The 18637-nt window shown below is 33.2% G+C and overlaps 1 protein-coding gene across 4 annotated transcripts in view; it reads left to right on the top strand.

Annotated features, from left to right (window-relative positions):
* LOC145677596 (U8 snoRNA-decapping enzyme-like) overlaps positions 1 to 17063 on the top strand; it is a 33204-nt gene extending 16141 nt beyond the window's left edge. For 3 of the 4 annotated variants that reach the window (XR_014129896.1, XM_081748054.1, XM_081748052.1), the window contains one exon: positions 647 to 17063. Coding sequence is in view for 1 of the 4 variants with exons in the window: in XM_081748052.1 (XP_081604178.1) it covers positions 8922 to 9581 (660 nt within the window). In the remaining 3 variants the exon portion in view is untranslated. The remainder of the gene's footprint in view (positions 1 to 646) is intronic. The other variant, XM_081748055.1, reaches the window with a different exon arrangement.
* The last annotated feature ends 1574 nt before the right edge of the window (positions 17064 to 18637 follow it).

The raw sequence follows: 18637 nt of genomic DNA, 5'->3' as shown, positions 1-18637 counted from the left end.
TATTTAGAACTTAAGGACTTCTCATGGAGTGAGGAAATAACGAGAGTGATTGTTTATAGAACGCAAGGAACATTTGTTGACATTATATGCTTATTTATTAATCTGCGACCTCTTTATGTAGTCACTATAGATTTTTTGGTACGTATAAGATATTTCAAATAGATGAACGACTATTTTCTTTGTACCAAAGCTCTCGTACTTTCTACCTCGTAATGTTATATTAGTAAAAAAATGAAATGAAATCTTTGAGTTTTACATCCCACGATTATGCCGGTTAGGCTAAAGGAGACGGTGATGATGAGTAATGAATGAAATGGTGGAATGAAGAAAGTTGGAGGAAACGGGAAAACCCCGAGAAAACCCACGCACACGGTGTTTGTCCACCACAAAGTTCACTTGGCAGGGACTGGGATCGAACCCGGAACCCCAAGCACTAGAGGTGAACGCTCTACCACTGAGCCACCACGACCCCAATGTTATATTAGTGTATAAGAATGATATTGCTGTAATAATGCTACAGAAAATAATACATTCAGTTCCCGAATAAGTGTCTTTTTTTTATTTTGATTTATGCATATAAAGTTTATATAGAATGTTATATATGTGACTTCGGTTAACAAAATAATTTCTTTTTCTTCGTTTGTAGATGCCCTCAACTTTATTTCTGGAAACCATGCTCAACGTTTGTTGTGATATCTCTTAGGGAAGGATTTGTATGTTCAATGAAGTGTGCATGGTAATTTTATTTTTCCTTGAAGTACTTGGGTAATTTCAACAAGTATATCGTACTGTGTCATTTCTTGAAGTAGATGAATTTAGTTCATAGCAGATGGTTTAAAGAACAAATGTCGAGTGTACTTGTAAACTACTTTTATCCTTGTTCCTCGTAGATCTGTTTGTATTACAGAAGATGTTATATTGATTTTTAATGTTACTTTTCTATACAGTAACATACTATTATTATTGTGTATGCTTTAGTTATCTGGTGATCAGATTCAAATGCAAACAAGATGATAATTAGGTCCGTTAGAGTAACATTGTTCTCGTAGTGTAACATATTGTTATTCGTGTGTACGTTGTTCTAATTATCTAATGTTCAAATTCAAATGGGAACCAAGATGGTAATTAGATCCGTTAGAGTAATATTGTTTGCTTAATGTAAATATTATCTACGTAATTGATTGTGATAACTAGTCGAATCTGTCCATATGATAAACGAGAAATAACAGAATTATTCTAGTAGTATTCTTTCGGAGAATGTTATGCTTCATTAATTACACTCGTGATTCATGAATAGAATGATTGCATGATATTCAGATAAAAATGTCAGTGTAATTCACTTTGTGAATGTGTAATTTTGTAATACACATGTAATTTTTATAATCTTTATATAAGTGGGAATTTTATTGAGATAATTTGGATTTTAGTAAAGAAATGGTTGCGTGTAATTAAAAGAAATGCTATAGAACAGATTCCTTTATATATCTTTCCAGAGTATAATCATTGCAGCAATTAATTTGGGAAAGTGCTTTTGTATCGACGATAAATCAGATTCTTGAAATACTTCGTGCTAGTAAAATATAAGGACAAGAATACATTTTATAATTAAAACAACTCAATTTTTGATATTCTTTCCGTGTTTTGTTTCTTTTATTTCAACTTAACGTTTCAAACGCACTAATTGCGTTCATTATTAGAGTTCAACTAATTTGAGAATTGTTAACAATTTTTGAAGTGTAATTTTAATTGTTACATTTTAAATTTTATATTTCAGTAGGTTAACACAAGCTTAATTAAGTTTATAACTAAAAGAAGGGAAAGGAAAAATGATATAGACAATATTATTATGTTATAATGTTATAAACCTTATTATTATAATTATTATTTTGCTTGTTGACAGGCCCTGGGACTAATGCGTTTTTTCGTTTTTCTTTCGTAAATCTTTCAGTTTTCTCTTTTAACGTTCAATATTTTCTTCTATTTTCTAAAGCTTCATCAGCTGTGTTCTTCCTACTCCTCACTTTCCTTACATCGTTCCCCTTCTTTAATAATAAGCGTTAGGGCCCTAGTAATTTGTTGTTGAAAGTCTCGAAAAGGAGTTTAATTAAACTCCTATTCTAAACTGAACTGAACTGAACTGTTACTTTGTCAATGAACCCATCATTCCATATGCGCAGTCACAGATGCTGACTGTGTTAGAATAGTGCTCGATAAGCGATTAGCATTTAATGATGGGTTAATATGAACGCTCTTCTTCTGGGAACAAAACAATACTCCGGGCATCTCGTGTAGCTTTTCTGATGATATTGAAAGTTCACTCTGCTCGATTGACGAATTGATCCCAGCTCGCGCTGTGTGGACTTTGTGGTGGACAACAAACACCGTGCTCTGGGTTTTCTCGGGGTTCTCCCGTTTCCTCCCGCTTTCTTCATTCCACCATTTCATTCATTTCTCATTATCACCGTCTCCTTTAGCCTAACCGGCATAACCGTGGGACGTAAAACTTAAAGATTTCATTTCATTTTTCGATTGACGAATAATTGTTGGATGGATACCAAGCGAATAAATACTCAAAAGACTAGTACTCTTCCACCTACTTTCGGATCATTACTATTATTTAGAGGTTTGCACTGGCTTAAAAAGTAAAACCCGGCCCTGTTGGAGAAAAAGTAAACCCGACCCGAGTTCGAAGATGCGTAAATACGAACCTGTCCCAAGCCCGAAAATTTAATTAAAATTATTTTCCAATATACCCTTAACAAATCTAACAAACGCATTGCCATTGAATTTCAAATGTGAACTCTTGCACTTCGTTAACTGCTGTTATAATAATATTGAATACTACCCTTGGGGAAAGAATTACCGCTACAGTTCCTACTTCTACTATGAATGAAATAAATATTAACAAAATATGCGCTAATATATATTTTTTAAAAGGGTACTCTCTGACTGTTCTTTTTCTTTGTAGCAACAAGGAATGCTAACCAGAGTCCAGTTCTTTCTTGAATTAGCAATCCAGCTGCACTAAAATTCCTTTCACCATTTGGATTTTGTGATTTTTCCACCATTCTAATTGATCTTTTATGTCAACTGATCCATAACTTTGATTTCAACATCATTGCCCTTATTTTCACTTTGGCTATCAGTATTTTCATTTTCGATACATGTGAAATTTAATATTTTTCATCTTTTAGCTACTTGAGAATGAGAACCGTCAGAAAAACTGTTTCTCACAGAATGTTCTATACATGAAGATTCTTGCTCTTTACTCTGTAGATCCCGTATTAAGGAACACACATCGAGTCTCGTCTAATCTTTCTCTGCATTTTCAAGCATTCTTAACTGATGAAACTTAGGCCATAAGAAGGAAGTAATCTTAAGAAATTTGTGCAAAACAGATTTCTCCTGAAGTAAATTTAATGCAATTTGTTCTGACTGCAACAGATCCTCTGGATCTGTGAGATTTAGTCTTTAAGGTAGTGTATTAAATTGAATCGCAAAGGTAGCACAAGTGGTAGTATGAAGTATAGATATCTGCTTCTAATTGCAGAGAAGCGTCTTTGAATGTTTCGAGAAACCCCATAAGCATTCTCGGGATATCTCGTTAAATGTATGCCATTCTTCTTCATGGCGTTTGATACGAATGTTTTCAATGTCATTGCAGTTGACATCAAAAGATTGTACATATTAATGCTGCTGTACCATCGAGTTTCACTTTCTTGATGTAGGGTAGTTTCCAAAGTGTTCTGTAAGACCAGTGTGTTTTATGTACCGCACTACGTCCTTTACTTCTTTTATTAGTGTGCCTATATAGATAAATGAATTTCCGAGAGACTCTGGAACAAGTTTCTCTGTATTGTGTTAAGTAGATGGAAAGAACAGTTTAATCTCGTATAAGCGTGAAGGGCACTGACGATATTACTTTCCTGGTCCGCTACAAAAACAATTTGAGAAGACTGCCTTGTTTAAGTCCCACTGAAACTGCTTTTCAATTTAATTCTGTTTTAATGCTTATTCCTGTTTTCCGGTTAGGGATTCTGCCGTGAAGAGCACGTTACTACACAACATCCATTTCTGATTAACAAAATGAACTTTAAGAGTTATGTAGAAAATGTGTTTAAAATCATCACTTCACATATTGGTGGTGGCAGCATATTCCCGCCTATCAGTCATTGTTTGCATCGTATGAGCCAGCGAATTTCGAAGGATTTCAGCGAGTGAGTGTATCTTTTATATACAACATCATAATTTGTTATATACAGGTCCTCAGTCATATTTTTATCTATATTATATCACTAAATTCACTCAAGACAGTTTATGTTTAGATTTCTTAACTTTATGGTGGCATACAATTATTGAAATAAAATACACCTTTTAATTACGCATAGATACTTTATATGATGTTTCGTGAACTATATGTCGTTTATTTATAAAACGTTGTTATGACAACTTACAAACAAAAGCTTATCAAATTAACATATTAGAATCAATTTTGATTCTATTTCTTCTTCTTCTTCTTCTAACTAGTTAGTGCATATTTTAAAATTACATATTGCCCAGAAGTATAATAAAAGGATATTTAGAATTATGCTGAAAATACAAAGATATCATTACATATGTCTACATTACTATGTTGGGAACCTATTTTATATTTTGGGTTAAAATTAATCCTCTATGAATCCTTAACCTGTCACTACGTCTAAAGGACATGTGTCTTTGCAACTGGGAGAGACTCATGCTTTTGTAATTTCGTCTTTGACATTTTGTGGAAGCCTCAATGCAAAAGACTGTAAAATAAAAACTCAATTTTACTTTGTCCTGAAATAACTTTACTAACATGCCTGTTTAAATAATAACTACTAATTTTGGAAGAGAAATGGCTTAAAACTGGATTGCACTTTATATACTGCACAGCACCTATCTTCACATCGCTATCGGTCTTCTTAATCTCTCGAAACTTTTTCCATACGTCACTTTTCACACGCGTAATTTCCACTAAAACATATTCCTCTTTCTTCACGTTAGTTTTAATTTCTTTTGTGTTCATTTTCAAAAGTGAAAACACACAAATAACGCGAGCGCGAAAAAGCAGAACAACGAACAAGCAAAAGATAATGACTGTTGCGAACATACATAATCGGGAAAGCCGCACTACTTATTTCCGTTCGTCTCGTAGCTATCTGTACTTTCCCAATAAAGTGCATTTGTTGTTAGGGACATTGACTAGAGATATTATTCCTGCTCAATACGTATGTTTTTAGCAATAGTCCCGAACGACGTAATGCATGTATGAGTATGCGTTAACTTGAAAGACAGAAAGAGATGTTCTGAGGTGTTGGATAAGTTCGGTGTGGTGCATGTATATCTGCACCTGGCAAGCAGAGATTTAGTGGCTTATGCAATCCTTCAAATCATAAGACAAAAGATTCTTTTGAAGTAAACTATAATTTCATTGATTACAAAAATAGCTTTCGATCACGATATTTACTACCTATACAATAAACAGTAGTCAGAAGTGTGAGGCACAAGCCTGACAAGTTCTGTTGATTTATGGCCCGAGCCCGTGCAGATCTCTAATATTATTTTATGAATGTTGGAAATAATAATAATACAACTATTATCTGGGAAGGCTGTAAATGCATGCTTGTAAACGCATATGTGAGAAATGGAGGAAATGACAGATTTTTCCGTACATATATTAAAGTGACGAGATTCAGAAAATATATAAAAAGGGCATTTGGCATAGCCATTGTTATGTCTTTCTTTCCTTCCTCACGCAACCTTTGATTATCGATCTACGAATATTAAAACATGAATTTCACTACAGAGTCATCTGTTCGACATTTCGAAAACTTTTCAAATGAAGATTCAACTATAGGGTTTAGGAACACAAAAATTACGCGATGTAACAGCGAGCCAGACACTTGATACTTTTTTAAAGGTACATTTTGCATCCCGTTTGCATTTTTTTTTTCGGAACATCCGACGACTTCTTGGGGAAAAAAAAAGTCCCGATAGGGCTAAGACATCTGATCTTGTACACCAATGCTATTCACGAAGATGTTTCTTGGCATACGTAATCCTAAAATAAGCGTATTACCAATATTTATTGAATAATCATAGTTGGAGAAAATTTTGAAATTTTACATGTTAATTTTTCGGATGTGCACTTTATCCCCCTGTAAATAGTCTTTTGATTGGAACACTGATTGTCCTTTTGTTGGGTCTCTGTTTGTCCCTCTTTTTAATCAACAGAACATGTGTATCAAGTTTAATAAGTTCATTTCGATTTAATTTCTTTTAAACAGTTTCGGAGATACATAATTGGATGGCGAATAGTTTAGGGATACGCGAAAAAAAAAAAAAAGTTGAATAGCACTGCTCTACACTATATCTTAGGTGTGGTGAATTCAATTAAAGCAAAGAGTGAAAAGATGACATTGGACCGATAATCGAACCCGAGTCTCGGCTTACATCACCGTTCTATTCTTCCATCAGCCAAACATTTTTACTCTTTGAGGCCAATACTTAGCCATTCAGCGTGCTTGCATATTAAACCAAAACGTTCAGATATAGTTCGTGATATCGTTTCTTAATTCTAATTCAAGATCTTGAGAATCGAGATGGGAGAAACGATAACAAAATTTTGTTTGCACTTATATATTTACTTCGAGTAACTTAAAATGCATATCGAAGTGCTAATAAAAAATTTCAAGAATCGGAAATGAGTTTTTCGTCTTCAGATCGTGAAAAGGAATTGCGAAGGATTACAGGACATCAGACAGTCTGCCAGTTTGCTATTTGTGATCAAAGATCAGTTTCTTGTTTTCCCCTTCTCACAATATAGTAATGCCGATTTTGCAACAAGAAATCGATGCAATTACTTTACATGTTAAAGGAAATAAACAAAGAATGAGGAAATAAGCATAGGCTATTATTACTCGTAAAAACATACGAAACTGTTTGGAAAGCTTCTGTAAGGAACATTCTCTGTTTCATAAATGTTATATTGACTTAGTGGCAAGGAAGTATGGTTTTAATGTGGCACTAAAACCACCGAAGCAGTTAGAAAACAATAGCACTAGCTATAAGAGTTATTATGTGATTGATCTTAGTACTTCAGGGACTTAGCTTAGGAGTGTGATTGTAATAAAATATATATAACCATGACTAAAAGAAATGTGAGGACGATATTAAAGGAACATATCAGAATCTCAAAAGACATTTGGCAGCCTTGAGGCACTCTATATAAAGGGTAAAAATACTTCATAAAGACATCATCCCAAATAGAAAATGTTACGTATGAGTCGTACTTTAGAACTAAGATGCCAGAATTAAGTCTTGAACAGGGTTCTGTAGATAGGAGCTGGAACTACCTTTATAATCTAGGAATTACCACTACATTCGCATTAAAAAAAAAAAAAAATAAATAAAAATAATAATAATAATAATAATAATAATAATAATAATAATAATAATAATAATAATAATAAAAATAAGTTAATTTCTCTTCAGTGAGTTTGTGACAGTTACCCATCAATGTTCCTTTCAGGAACTAGCTATACTGATTCATGGTGACGAGTTCGAAGATATTTTGCAGTGATAGTTAACATTTTTCATATAATGAATGTAAATAATATAATTTTTCATTTAGTGTGTAAATTAGTAAGAATTTCTGCAGCTCAAATTTAAAATCGGAAGTACCTTTGAATAAGGAATAAGACAGTTTGGAAAGTATGTGAATAGAATTTTCATCAGAGGTCTAACCCCAGATGATGCATCCAGTGTAAAGAAAGAGAAATGTTAGGTCGAAAGTCAAATAAAGCAATGCAAGGCATTAAAAGTTTTATTTTCTGTATCAAATAATTAGTTGTATTGTTAGGCTACATAATAATAATAATAATAATAATAATAATAAGTCCAACAGTCACCTAAAATATCCTCATAAAAACTAATCGCAGACAGTTTCAGCTATAAATTCACGTCGTCATCAGTGGGCTTTTTTAAATTTACGTTGCTCGAAGAACTGCTTTTTTGTGCAAAATCGTCTTCGTAGTAGAAATGTTGCTTGTGTGTTGATAAGAATTTTCAGAATGAATACAGGGTTAAATAATTTCAGATATAAAGGGTGTCTCTAAAGTCCCCTAACATAAGGTAACTCTATTATTATCAGAGTTACAACAAAATGTATGAGAAGAAACCGTTTCCAAATATGATGTTTTAAATCTAAAGTGAAGGAATTTTTTTTTTTAAATCGGACGAGCCGTTTGAGCTGTACATTTTTTATGCGCCCAATGTTAAATGAAAATGCAACGTTGCCATTTACCTGGACCCACAATATAAGTGAATGAAGTTACGCTAATATGTTGATGGCAAGCCTCCATTGCAACAGTAATTTCATTTACTTATGTTGTGGGTCCAGGTAAATGGCAACGTTGCATTTTCATTTAACATTGGGCGCATAAAGAGAGTACAGCCCAAACGGCTTGTCCGATTAAAAAAAAAAAAAAAAATCCTTCACTAGATTGAAAATATCATATTTGGAAACGGTTTCTCCTCCTACATTGTGTTGTAACTCTGATAATAACAGAGTTCCCCTATGTCTAGGGACTTTTGAAACACCCTGTATGTACTTAATTGAAATAAGCGATATATTAAGTTTGTTTTAAATGGTTCAAGAAGACCATTTCTATCTCCGATATAGAAGAGTATATATGATTTGTGATGCAATATAATTTTATTTATTTCTCGTATATGCTAAAATAAACTAAATTCAAACAATATTGCGTTCTCAACAAATATTTGATGTCGAAGTTATTCCTATGGTAACATCGTATAGTACATTTGAAATATTACCTTAAATTTTGTGTTAACAGCAGCATTGTTACACTTCCAAACAAGCCATTTGTATAAGAATCATTATGTTAGAAGGGACTTGTAATTGTGGAAATGAATTGTGTGAATGCAATAATAAAACGGCGCCAAAAGAAGTACGCATAAAGGGACGCAAGAAGATATGTGGTCATGAACGGTCATTGCATAAAGAAGCAGCCTTTTGTATGATCTATGCAAAGTGTGATTATTATCTATCCTTGATGCAAGTAAGATCTGATGGCACATTAGGATTCCCTGGTGGGTATGTTGAGGATAGTGATGAATATGTTTTGAAGGGCCTTCTCAGGGAATTAGTAGAAGAACTAAATTTAGATTTGTCCAAATTTGATATTAGCGAAAATAATTATTGCTTTTCTCATTTTATTTTCAATAAAAGCCTTTATTGTCATTTCTATACCTTGGAAGTGTCATATGAGGAATTTGAATCTATTGAGAGAGGAGCATTGTCTGCAGAAGACTATGGAAAAGAAGTTATGGGCACATTTCGTATTCCTTTGCACACCATGAGTGATGGCTATAAAGGACTTCCAGCATTTTTGGACAATAACTTCATTCCTTGTGCTAGAGAACAATTACTTCGTGCTTTGGAATATACAGGTATTATGACGGTAGAGGAGGTACAGAAAGCAGTTAATGCTAGTCATTTTTCTCGTGCCAAAGAAGAAGAACAAAAAGGTGCTTGTTAGGTGTGTATGACTTTTATAGTGCAAGAAATTACAATAAAAAATTCGCGTATAGTTATTTTAAAGCGGGTTTTATTTATACCATAAGTAGTCAAAAATTTTCACTTGAGTAGAAATCTGTGTTGTGCTTGCTCTGCATAAAAATGTGTTTGTTAAGGTTAGGTTTGTTAAATGAAATTATTTTTATTCATCTAAAAACTTACGAAATTGCTTTAAAAGGCTGAATCACACTTCGTCTATATGATTTCCAACAGAACACACATTCATATTGGATTCTGTATTGCATTCGATTATGCAACTGCTGTATTAAGGATGTAAGCAATTTGTTCAACAAAATCCATCAAAACAATTACGTCATAGTTGGCCAGAATCTTGTTTCCATTACTGTTTTTGCTTCTGATTAGGCCTTCCAGCTTGTAAAAGAATCCAGTTTTATTGATACATGTATCGTTCCTGGATCTAAAAGATCAGTTTTCATTATTATTTGTCATTTCGTAAAAGATCGAGTCACATTGCTCCGCGAAAAGATATTTTTTTTTCTTTCTTTCATAAATCCATCGTTTGGCATTTCACTGGTTCCAGGCGGTCATTTCGCACTCATATTTTTTGTCTGAAAGTATTTTCCATGACAGTGACAGCTTGTTGAGTTGTCACATAACTGCCACCTTGAAAGGCGATGTGATGGTTACACACACGCTCATTAACCAATAGTATGTGCCTCACGGTTAGGATTGTATAGTGTCAGTGTTAAGAGAAATAAAATAATAGATACAATCTGCTCCTTAACAGTTTATATTTTTCATGTACAGCTGATAAATAATTACTCTTCCAGCTGAATATAAGCTACATCAGATTAGCAAATGAATGCTCTATATTTTAATGTTATTAAGAATTTGATTTTTTCAAAAGCTACACATGAAAATTCACGCTCGATCATGTTTTTGAGCTCGATGTAATGTGTCGCTTGATATATATATTATTCTTTGGACAATATTACAGTTAAAAAGAAGTTAAAGTTCAAAGGTTAATAATAATAACGGGTTTTATCTTGCTAACCATACTGTAATATTTCTAGTGTCATAATGAAGAGCTCGATTAGCATATACTTCAGTATCAGTTACATCTTAATAGGTGGCGTAGTTATCCTACAGTATTTTTTTAATATATATAATGAATTTATCATAGGTTTAAAAAAAATCTCGAAAACTACGCGTAAAGATTTAACCCTTTGCCTACCAGTGGGATACATGTGTCTCATGAGAATAATTCAAAAAGCGGTTGGAGTTTTTCTAAATTCTAAAAATACACGCTGTTGTTCCATCGGTTTAGATTGACTAGAAGAGTGTTTAATTCCTAGAACTGTGTGGAGATGTCAGGAATTTCGCACATCAAAAGAGTCATACATATATATAACAATCCTCTCATTAACAAAAGACTGTAGCCTCTAAGGATTAAACTCACCCATATAATTTTGTTCAGCTTAATGAGATCTATCGGTTGGATATATATATATATATATATATCGACAATTTTTTCCTCGTTAAATGCTAATAAAAATATAAAATTCCATTCCTGGCTAAATGGTCAGAATTCTCGGCGGGATCATACATTGTTTGGATCTTAAATTCAGCCATCGGTTCACGTCTCATATAGCCTCGCTGCTTAAAGAGTTGAGTTGATTTTGAGTTCAACGTCCCGTTCAGCAGCAAGGCTATATGAGACGGAGACCTACTGATTAACGTGGAATCCGAAACACATGAGCTCCCGCCGGGAACCGAACCCGGATCTCCTACGCCAAAGGCGCGTACGCTGACCGCTTAGCCACGAAGGAGCTCTCGCTGCTCAAAGGGATCCTAACATCAAATCTATCTATCCATCCATGTAGAATATTGTAGACTATTATTACCGAGTGTTCTATCTATATTCGTCTAACGCTGATATCCGCTGGCGTTTGCATGTATTTTTTTTTAGATATTTTACCTCTCCATTATTATTATTATTATTATTATTATTATTATTATTATTATTATTATTATTAACTTTATTTTATTTTTATTAATTTATTTAATTTTTGGTGCACAGAACTTCAGACTGTTCTTTATCTCCTTTCGTAAGATCGATTCTGTTCTCCACATCCACTAATCTCTAAAAAGTCTGTGGATGTCACTGACGTAATTAGTTTTATAAAAATCTAATTAAACGTTACTGCAATTATACACGGGAAGTTAACAATTTCTGGATGATCTTCAATTATTCCGTAGTATTTATAAGATTCCACTTTCAATTGTCAGTATATGAAAGAAATTGCTGCAGTGACTATGTCTTAATAATTTGCATTTTTTACCATACATTCTGCATATCTGGCTGCCCGACAATTAATGCGAAAATTTTAGTTATGAAATATATATATATATATATATATATATATATATATATATATATAAAACTTGCACGATTCTAAAATCCAATTATTAAATATTTATATTGATGCAAGTCTCAGTCGCAGGTTCAGCTTTTGTTATTCATGTATTAGTGTAAGTAACAGAACAGGGGGTGGTTTAAAAGTAGTAAAACTGTTTAAATTAAACTGTACCCATACTACTGTATCGCATATACCTGTATCTGATATCTTTATTGCTTTCTTCATTCGGTCACAAAATATTTGACAGGTAGTGATAAGAACACAAGATTCGATTCTAGTTTTTCTGGCATCTTGCTGGAATATAACACTCATCAATGTGTTAGATGTAAGCATATAGAATTTTACTACACCTCGCTAATATTATTTCGGGATATTACTGTATGGAAATACAAGTTTGCTAAGTACAGGTTTCATTTATTTTATAGATGACTTTTACTTTATTATTGATAATTCGTTGCTGCATTTGTCGATATAGAAATTTGCATTTATTAGTGGTAGTAATAACTAGGGTTAGGATTTTTAGGGACCGTTTTCATAGAAGAAAAGGTAGTAAAACAAGATGAAAAATAGGACAGAAAAGCTGCTGTTTTCCTCGACTATTTTCGACAACTGCCCTTCTATGTAATTGAAAATAACTTAATATAAACTACGTAACCTCTATAATATATATTGAGTAGACTTTTATTAGTTGGCTCCTCAAGAAGGAGAAAAATATAAGGATGTAGTTATCAACATCAAGCATTTCTATTGGAGATAAAACAACTTTGTAGACGCTAAAACTTTTCCACATCTACAGAGACCATTAGGGTAAACTCCGTTTTCATTGGAAATGGTAGCTCTATAGATCTTGGAAATTCAACAACATTGAGATTCTTCTGAAGATAGCCGCAAGCTTTTATTTTTTAATTTTTTTTTTTTAAATCATTTAACTGTTGCCTCATGGAAGTAGATAGTCAACAGTTCTTTTTCTGAGCGTCATTCCAAATATTTAATAGCATCCCACGATGCCAGTCACATATTTGTAACTGTACATTTAAAATTGTTCTGTCTGCAAATGTGCTCTGTCTTCTCTGGTTGGAGTGCGATGAATCTCTGAAATCGGATCTAGGAAAAACAACTTCTTGATCTCGTCAAAAGTTCGCATACTCAATGCATGATGATCGGGAAATTTGGAATAAAATTTTAAAGATTAACAGTAAAAGAAGCGGAAAGATGAGAAAAGGAGGCAAATTAAAAAAAGTAAAAGGATAAGTTCCAATAAAGAAAAAAAGCGGTGGAAAATTATTATTCCCATTTAGGCTTCTTTGGCTCCTACAGCTACTTCCAAAAGGGTTATTTTTGCTCGTAAAGAAAATGTGCGCAACTAAAAATCCTAACCATAGTAATCAATTTGGAGTCACGTTAATTAATTGTTACATATATATTGTCTTTTATTTTCCGTGACTTGTAATTCTTACGTACGGAAATTGATTTAGTGTTTATTCTGTATTAAATCATGGTATATCAAACTATCCATGATAACTGAACTACTGTCTGATTACTGTAAAATTGCTGTTAAAGGAATATTCAAATTGATTTTAGTTTCTAATTTTTGTTTGAAGTAATGAGGACATGAAGTGTTCCCATTTTTAGGTGTTCTTTATGTCAATTAGTGTTTAATTTGATTTAGCTAATAAGAAAATCTGAGTTACCTTTAATATTCAATTAATGTAAAGTAAAATATTTGTTTTACAAGTAAACAAAGATTTGATTTATTATGTTATTTATTGTGCTTTGTAGAAAATGCTTGAAAGGGCGTACCAATTTAAAGTATTCAGTTAAAGCAGAAGTTATTCTGTTAACTTAAATAAGCTTGTAGTGCCTTTTTTTTAAAAAAAAGGCAATGAATTTCAATCTTACTACTTTTAAAACTTTCTTTGTAGTGTATTTTAACATACTAAACAACCTTTTAATTCGTGTTGGAACGAGTATTAAAATGAAAGCTGTATAGGAATTAATGTCTGCAGAATACTTTGAAGTTGGGAAAACCAGTACAGCTGAGTCAATAAATACAAAGTGTCAATATGTATGAGGATGGGTGGGATTTTTTTTTTTTTCGTTTTTCATCGGCATTGAATTGGGTTATGATTCAAATAGGAAATACAGTTAAAATTAAATTGAAAAGTATCTTCGTGTGTTCTAGTCATGAATAATGAAGGAACAAACACTATTCATTTTGGAATACTTTACATTGGTACGCAGGCTTGTAAATGTGTATATATTGATTTCATTGATATTGTTGAAGGTTCAATAGTGTTCTACGAAGAAAGGAAAAGATATTATATTGCATTTTATTGTGTATAAAATTTAATTAATAATTAATACTATATTGTGATATAATTAAGACGCTTGTCCGGGAGTAATTTGATTTACTAGTTTTAGATCAAATCATATATATAATAGTTAAATTATGCTGGTTCTTAGTAGCACGACTGTCAAATTTCCATCCTTTGTTATGCAGGGTGTTAATGAACTATATTCCGTAAGAAGTGGTTCCTCACACCAAAATAAGAAAAAAAAAAGTATATGAACATGTGAGGAATAGTGCATAGTTTCAGAGCTAGGGCCGCCTAAAAGCGTGGAAAAACTACGCTTCAACACGCGTTATTTCGTACACGATAAACCTTGGTGATCCATATTAGCGTAAAGGAAGTCACTCATATGTAACTCAAAAATGCATATTTCAATAATGAGAAATGTATGCGCAACGATTCTCTACAGGATATAATTCCCAAACATGTTCCCAACAGAATTCTCAGTCATGCTCTAACATAAAGTTGTCTTCAAAGTAGGCAAAAGATAAACTTTGAGAAGAAGCATACTAATTCTGCAATGTATTGTTTCGCGCTTATATGTGAAGAGAACATAAAATATACTGTGAAACAATACACTGCAGCACATATTATTCCGAAAACTAGAAACTGTGAAACTGGCGGTCCCTAACACTTCCGACTTCTCGCCGACGCAATCCGTATTTACTGATGTCTAAGTCAATCTTTTGCCTATTTAGGACCTACTTTGAAGTGAGAGCATATCTGAGAGTAGTATTGAAAGCATGTCTGGAGATTATGCCCCATAGGGAATCCCTTGCGCACACATTGCTGAAATATGCATTTTTGGATAGTGTATGTTGCTTTACGCTAGTATAAACCGTTACTCCACTGTTCGAAATAACACGTGTTGCGATCTATATGTTCCAGGGTTGGCTGGTTTAAACCAAGGTGGTTTAAACCATGGTTTAAACCAAGGTTTAAACCAGCTGGTTTTTTCAAAAAAACCAACCGGTTTAAACCAAAAAACGAAAAATATTCGTAAAAGTGTAAGTGTTTGTAAAATCTTGATGAACACACATTTGTGGGTTATCACGTTTCACTCCCGTATATTATTCGTATTATATTCAGACCTAAATTCCCCATTCATTACTCAAAAAGATTATACTACAAAAGCAACTTTTATATATATATAAGTTTATAAATGTGTTTTGTGATTTTTTTGTAGTTATTATTGTTGTGTAATTGCAATCAAAGAAAAATTTCTAAATATTGTTTCGTTTCAATGTTTACTATTTATAAAATACATCGAAATGCCGTACTTTTGTGTGTGTGTGAAAGGGGGGGGGGGGGTCATACAGAGCCCACGACAGGCATTTAGTGAAATGAGAAGTATCTTTGGTATATATTTATGTATAAATGAGTCTGAGCCAAAGTGGACTCAAATAATTCGTATCTTTATACACTTTTCTTACTGATATGCAAATTAAGTCGTTGTATTTCTTTAATTTGGACCAATAAAAGTCGTTGTTAACTAACTAGAACTAAACTAGTTCTTCTGTACTCCGTAGTACTTTGAAATTGTCCATATGTAATTCTGTATAATGGTTTCACTTGTGCAACTGTGTATCTTTTTGTCCTTCTGAAATGACTCCTGACAGTTATATTAAGAAGCATGTAAAGATCAGTACAACGTATTTTTATCAGGATTCCTTCGTGAGTGAGTCGGGAGACGTAGCGCATTTGTGGCCAATTAGCCCTGGTTCCGAGTTCAAATGGAGGACAATTTCTCTCGGATGTAACTCGAGAAGCAGTTTTTATTCCGCTTTAAGCTTATGTGACCCCTTCCAGCATAACCCTGTTGTTGCATAATAACATCAAGGCGAAACAAACTTATTTCTGTCCATATATGATATGAATATATAGAGCAAATTATTTAAACCAAATAAACCTGGTTTAAACAAAAAAAAACCTGGTTTAAACCAAAAAAACCGGTTTTTTGGTTTTTTTAATAAAAACCATGGTTTTTGCCAACCCTGATATGTTCACTCATTTCGATGTCCCTAACTCTGAAACTATATACTTTTTGCTACAGGTGCAAGTTTTTTTTTTTTTTTGGGGGGGGGGGTTATGTTGAAGTATAGTGAACTTTCATAGTTCGTTGGTATAGTCATTAACCCTGTATAGGTATTGAGAATACTATGTCAGTTGTGGCCTGTTGTAGAAAGAACTTAACAAAGATCTTACGTAATTGCCATTTGTACTGTTCTTAATTATTTAATTTTCATTGATAACTGTTCTCTAATTATTGAACGAAGAACTCGTTCATAACTGGTATGATCAAAAAGCATACTGTGATTTATATTTTACGTAGTAAATTGCTGGGAAGGCTTTGTAGTATTTTCTGCAAGTTCTGCAACGTACTTAGTTTTTAATAGTATGATACAGAATAATAAATTCGTCTTGGTCCATTGAATTAAACAAAATTGTAAACTGATTTCATTGCTGAAATTCATACAGTCCGACAAGTAAAGAGGTTGCGCTTTCATATTATGTTTTACAAACTGCCTAACTTTAGTGATAAATATTATCATTGTTACAACTCGGTTGTTACTAGCAGGTGCCTTATTCGTATATTGGGTAAGTGTGTATTAATTGTAATGTTTATATATGATGTCATGGTTAGCTATGTACTGCACAGATTTATATATTTGAATCACAATGTTTTAGTGAATAAATGTACGTTAAACAAAATTATGTTAACTTCTTATTGTAAAAGAATATTTGTTTCTAATCCTAACACCAAGGTTATAAGGACGAGACTTATTATGGAGCATCTGTAGTTAAAAGCAGTTTTCTAACTACTTTATTCAGTGCACTTTCATTGTATTTTAACTCATATCACATACACAGAAAGCCCATGGAGCTTTCAAAAGAATATACACGAATATGTCTTACATGTGGCTTAAAAAACAATAAGGTGTTCGTGTCATGCTTTGTCTTAACGTTTTAATCACTTATATTACAATTGAGTTATTTACGTTTTAATAATTATAATTGAATGCCACGAGAAGTTCTTCTGTAGTTTCAGACGTATTATGTGCTAAAATATCGAAACAAGTCGATATATTTGGTTTACAATGTATGAATTAATGATTATTTTACATCTTAAGACGTTAGGTTAAAAACCTAATTTTCCGAATATTTCTTGACCGCTAGCAGTACTATGAGCACCAAACTGTACCAGAAATGCGTGACACATGTTTGTACATTATAGCAAGAAACAACGAAATCCGTAGAATACATTTTTATTCAGAAAATTAGTTAAAGCTAGTTATACACAATGGTGTAGGACGCCCCCCCCCCCCTAAGAAAATGTTTCGACAATACTTTGTTAATTTGATATTTGTAATTTTTTCTCAGGTCAAACAGTAATTGCCTTTCATTACTCTACTTCAAAACAGAATATGTCACTAAACAGTTCCTAGACAAGCTGTGTTCGCCAACGTAGTCTTTATTTTTTAAACATGTTTGCGCTTTGGGAACACATGGAAATCCAGTTTTCCTAGAATCCCTGCTGTGCAAAGGAAAGAAAGGAAAGAGAGTGAGGAGGGCCCATATGTAGGGTCGAAGTGAGACGGTATGCGGTGGTTTGCCATACCGCCTCCGGTTTCTCAGTGAGCAAAACTGGAGAGTAGATGCTAAATACCTTTAATAAATCCATTTTTATACACTAATTGACTAATAGCTTTGCACGTAAAAAGATTTTATTTCTTATGTAGAAATAATTTCTAAGTTGACAATACCGACAGTTTTATCATTATTTCCCATCTTTTGTTTTTAAAATGAGGTGTCTTCAAAGAAGTTCATCCAGTTTATAGTTTGATGTGTCATATTGAATTATTTTTTCTTGTGTATGTGTGCGTCTTCGTGCCTTAATACATATAATTGTCATGTTTTGAGCATGGGCGGATCTTCTGGGGGCAGCGCCATGCCTTGAGGAAGGGGGGGGGGGCGAGCAGAGCCGTCGTCCCCGGCGCCGAAGTAAGGGGGCACAAAATTCGGAAGGAAAAAAGAAAAGGAAAAATTACTTGGAATATTACTAGTATGTACTTGAATCCTGTTCCTGGTTTAGGAAGTGATCCTATAATGTTACTCAAGTTAGGAAAATGTATGTGCACATATATAAAATGGAAGTAAAAAGTAATAAAAAGTGCACAAAATCAAGGAAAAGCAGGGTTTACTTTTGAAAATTTCCTTACGCTTCGCTGCTGGTCTGTCGACTTCATTCATATGTATCGGAGCACCGTCGTATACTCTCGTTCTGA

Source organism: Thermobia domestica, unplaced genomic scaffold (genome assembly GCF_964235325.1).
Source record: "Thermobia domestica unplaced genomic scaffold, izTheDome1.hap1.1 HAP1_SCAFFOLD_1081, whole genome shotgun sequence".
Taxonomy (NCBI): domain Eukaryota; kingdom Metazoa; phylum Arthropoda; class Insecta; order Zygentoma; family Lepismatidae; genus Thermobia; species Thermobia domestica.
This window is presented reverse-complemented; position numbering and strand designations above follow the sequence as displayed.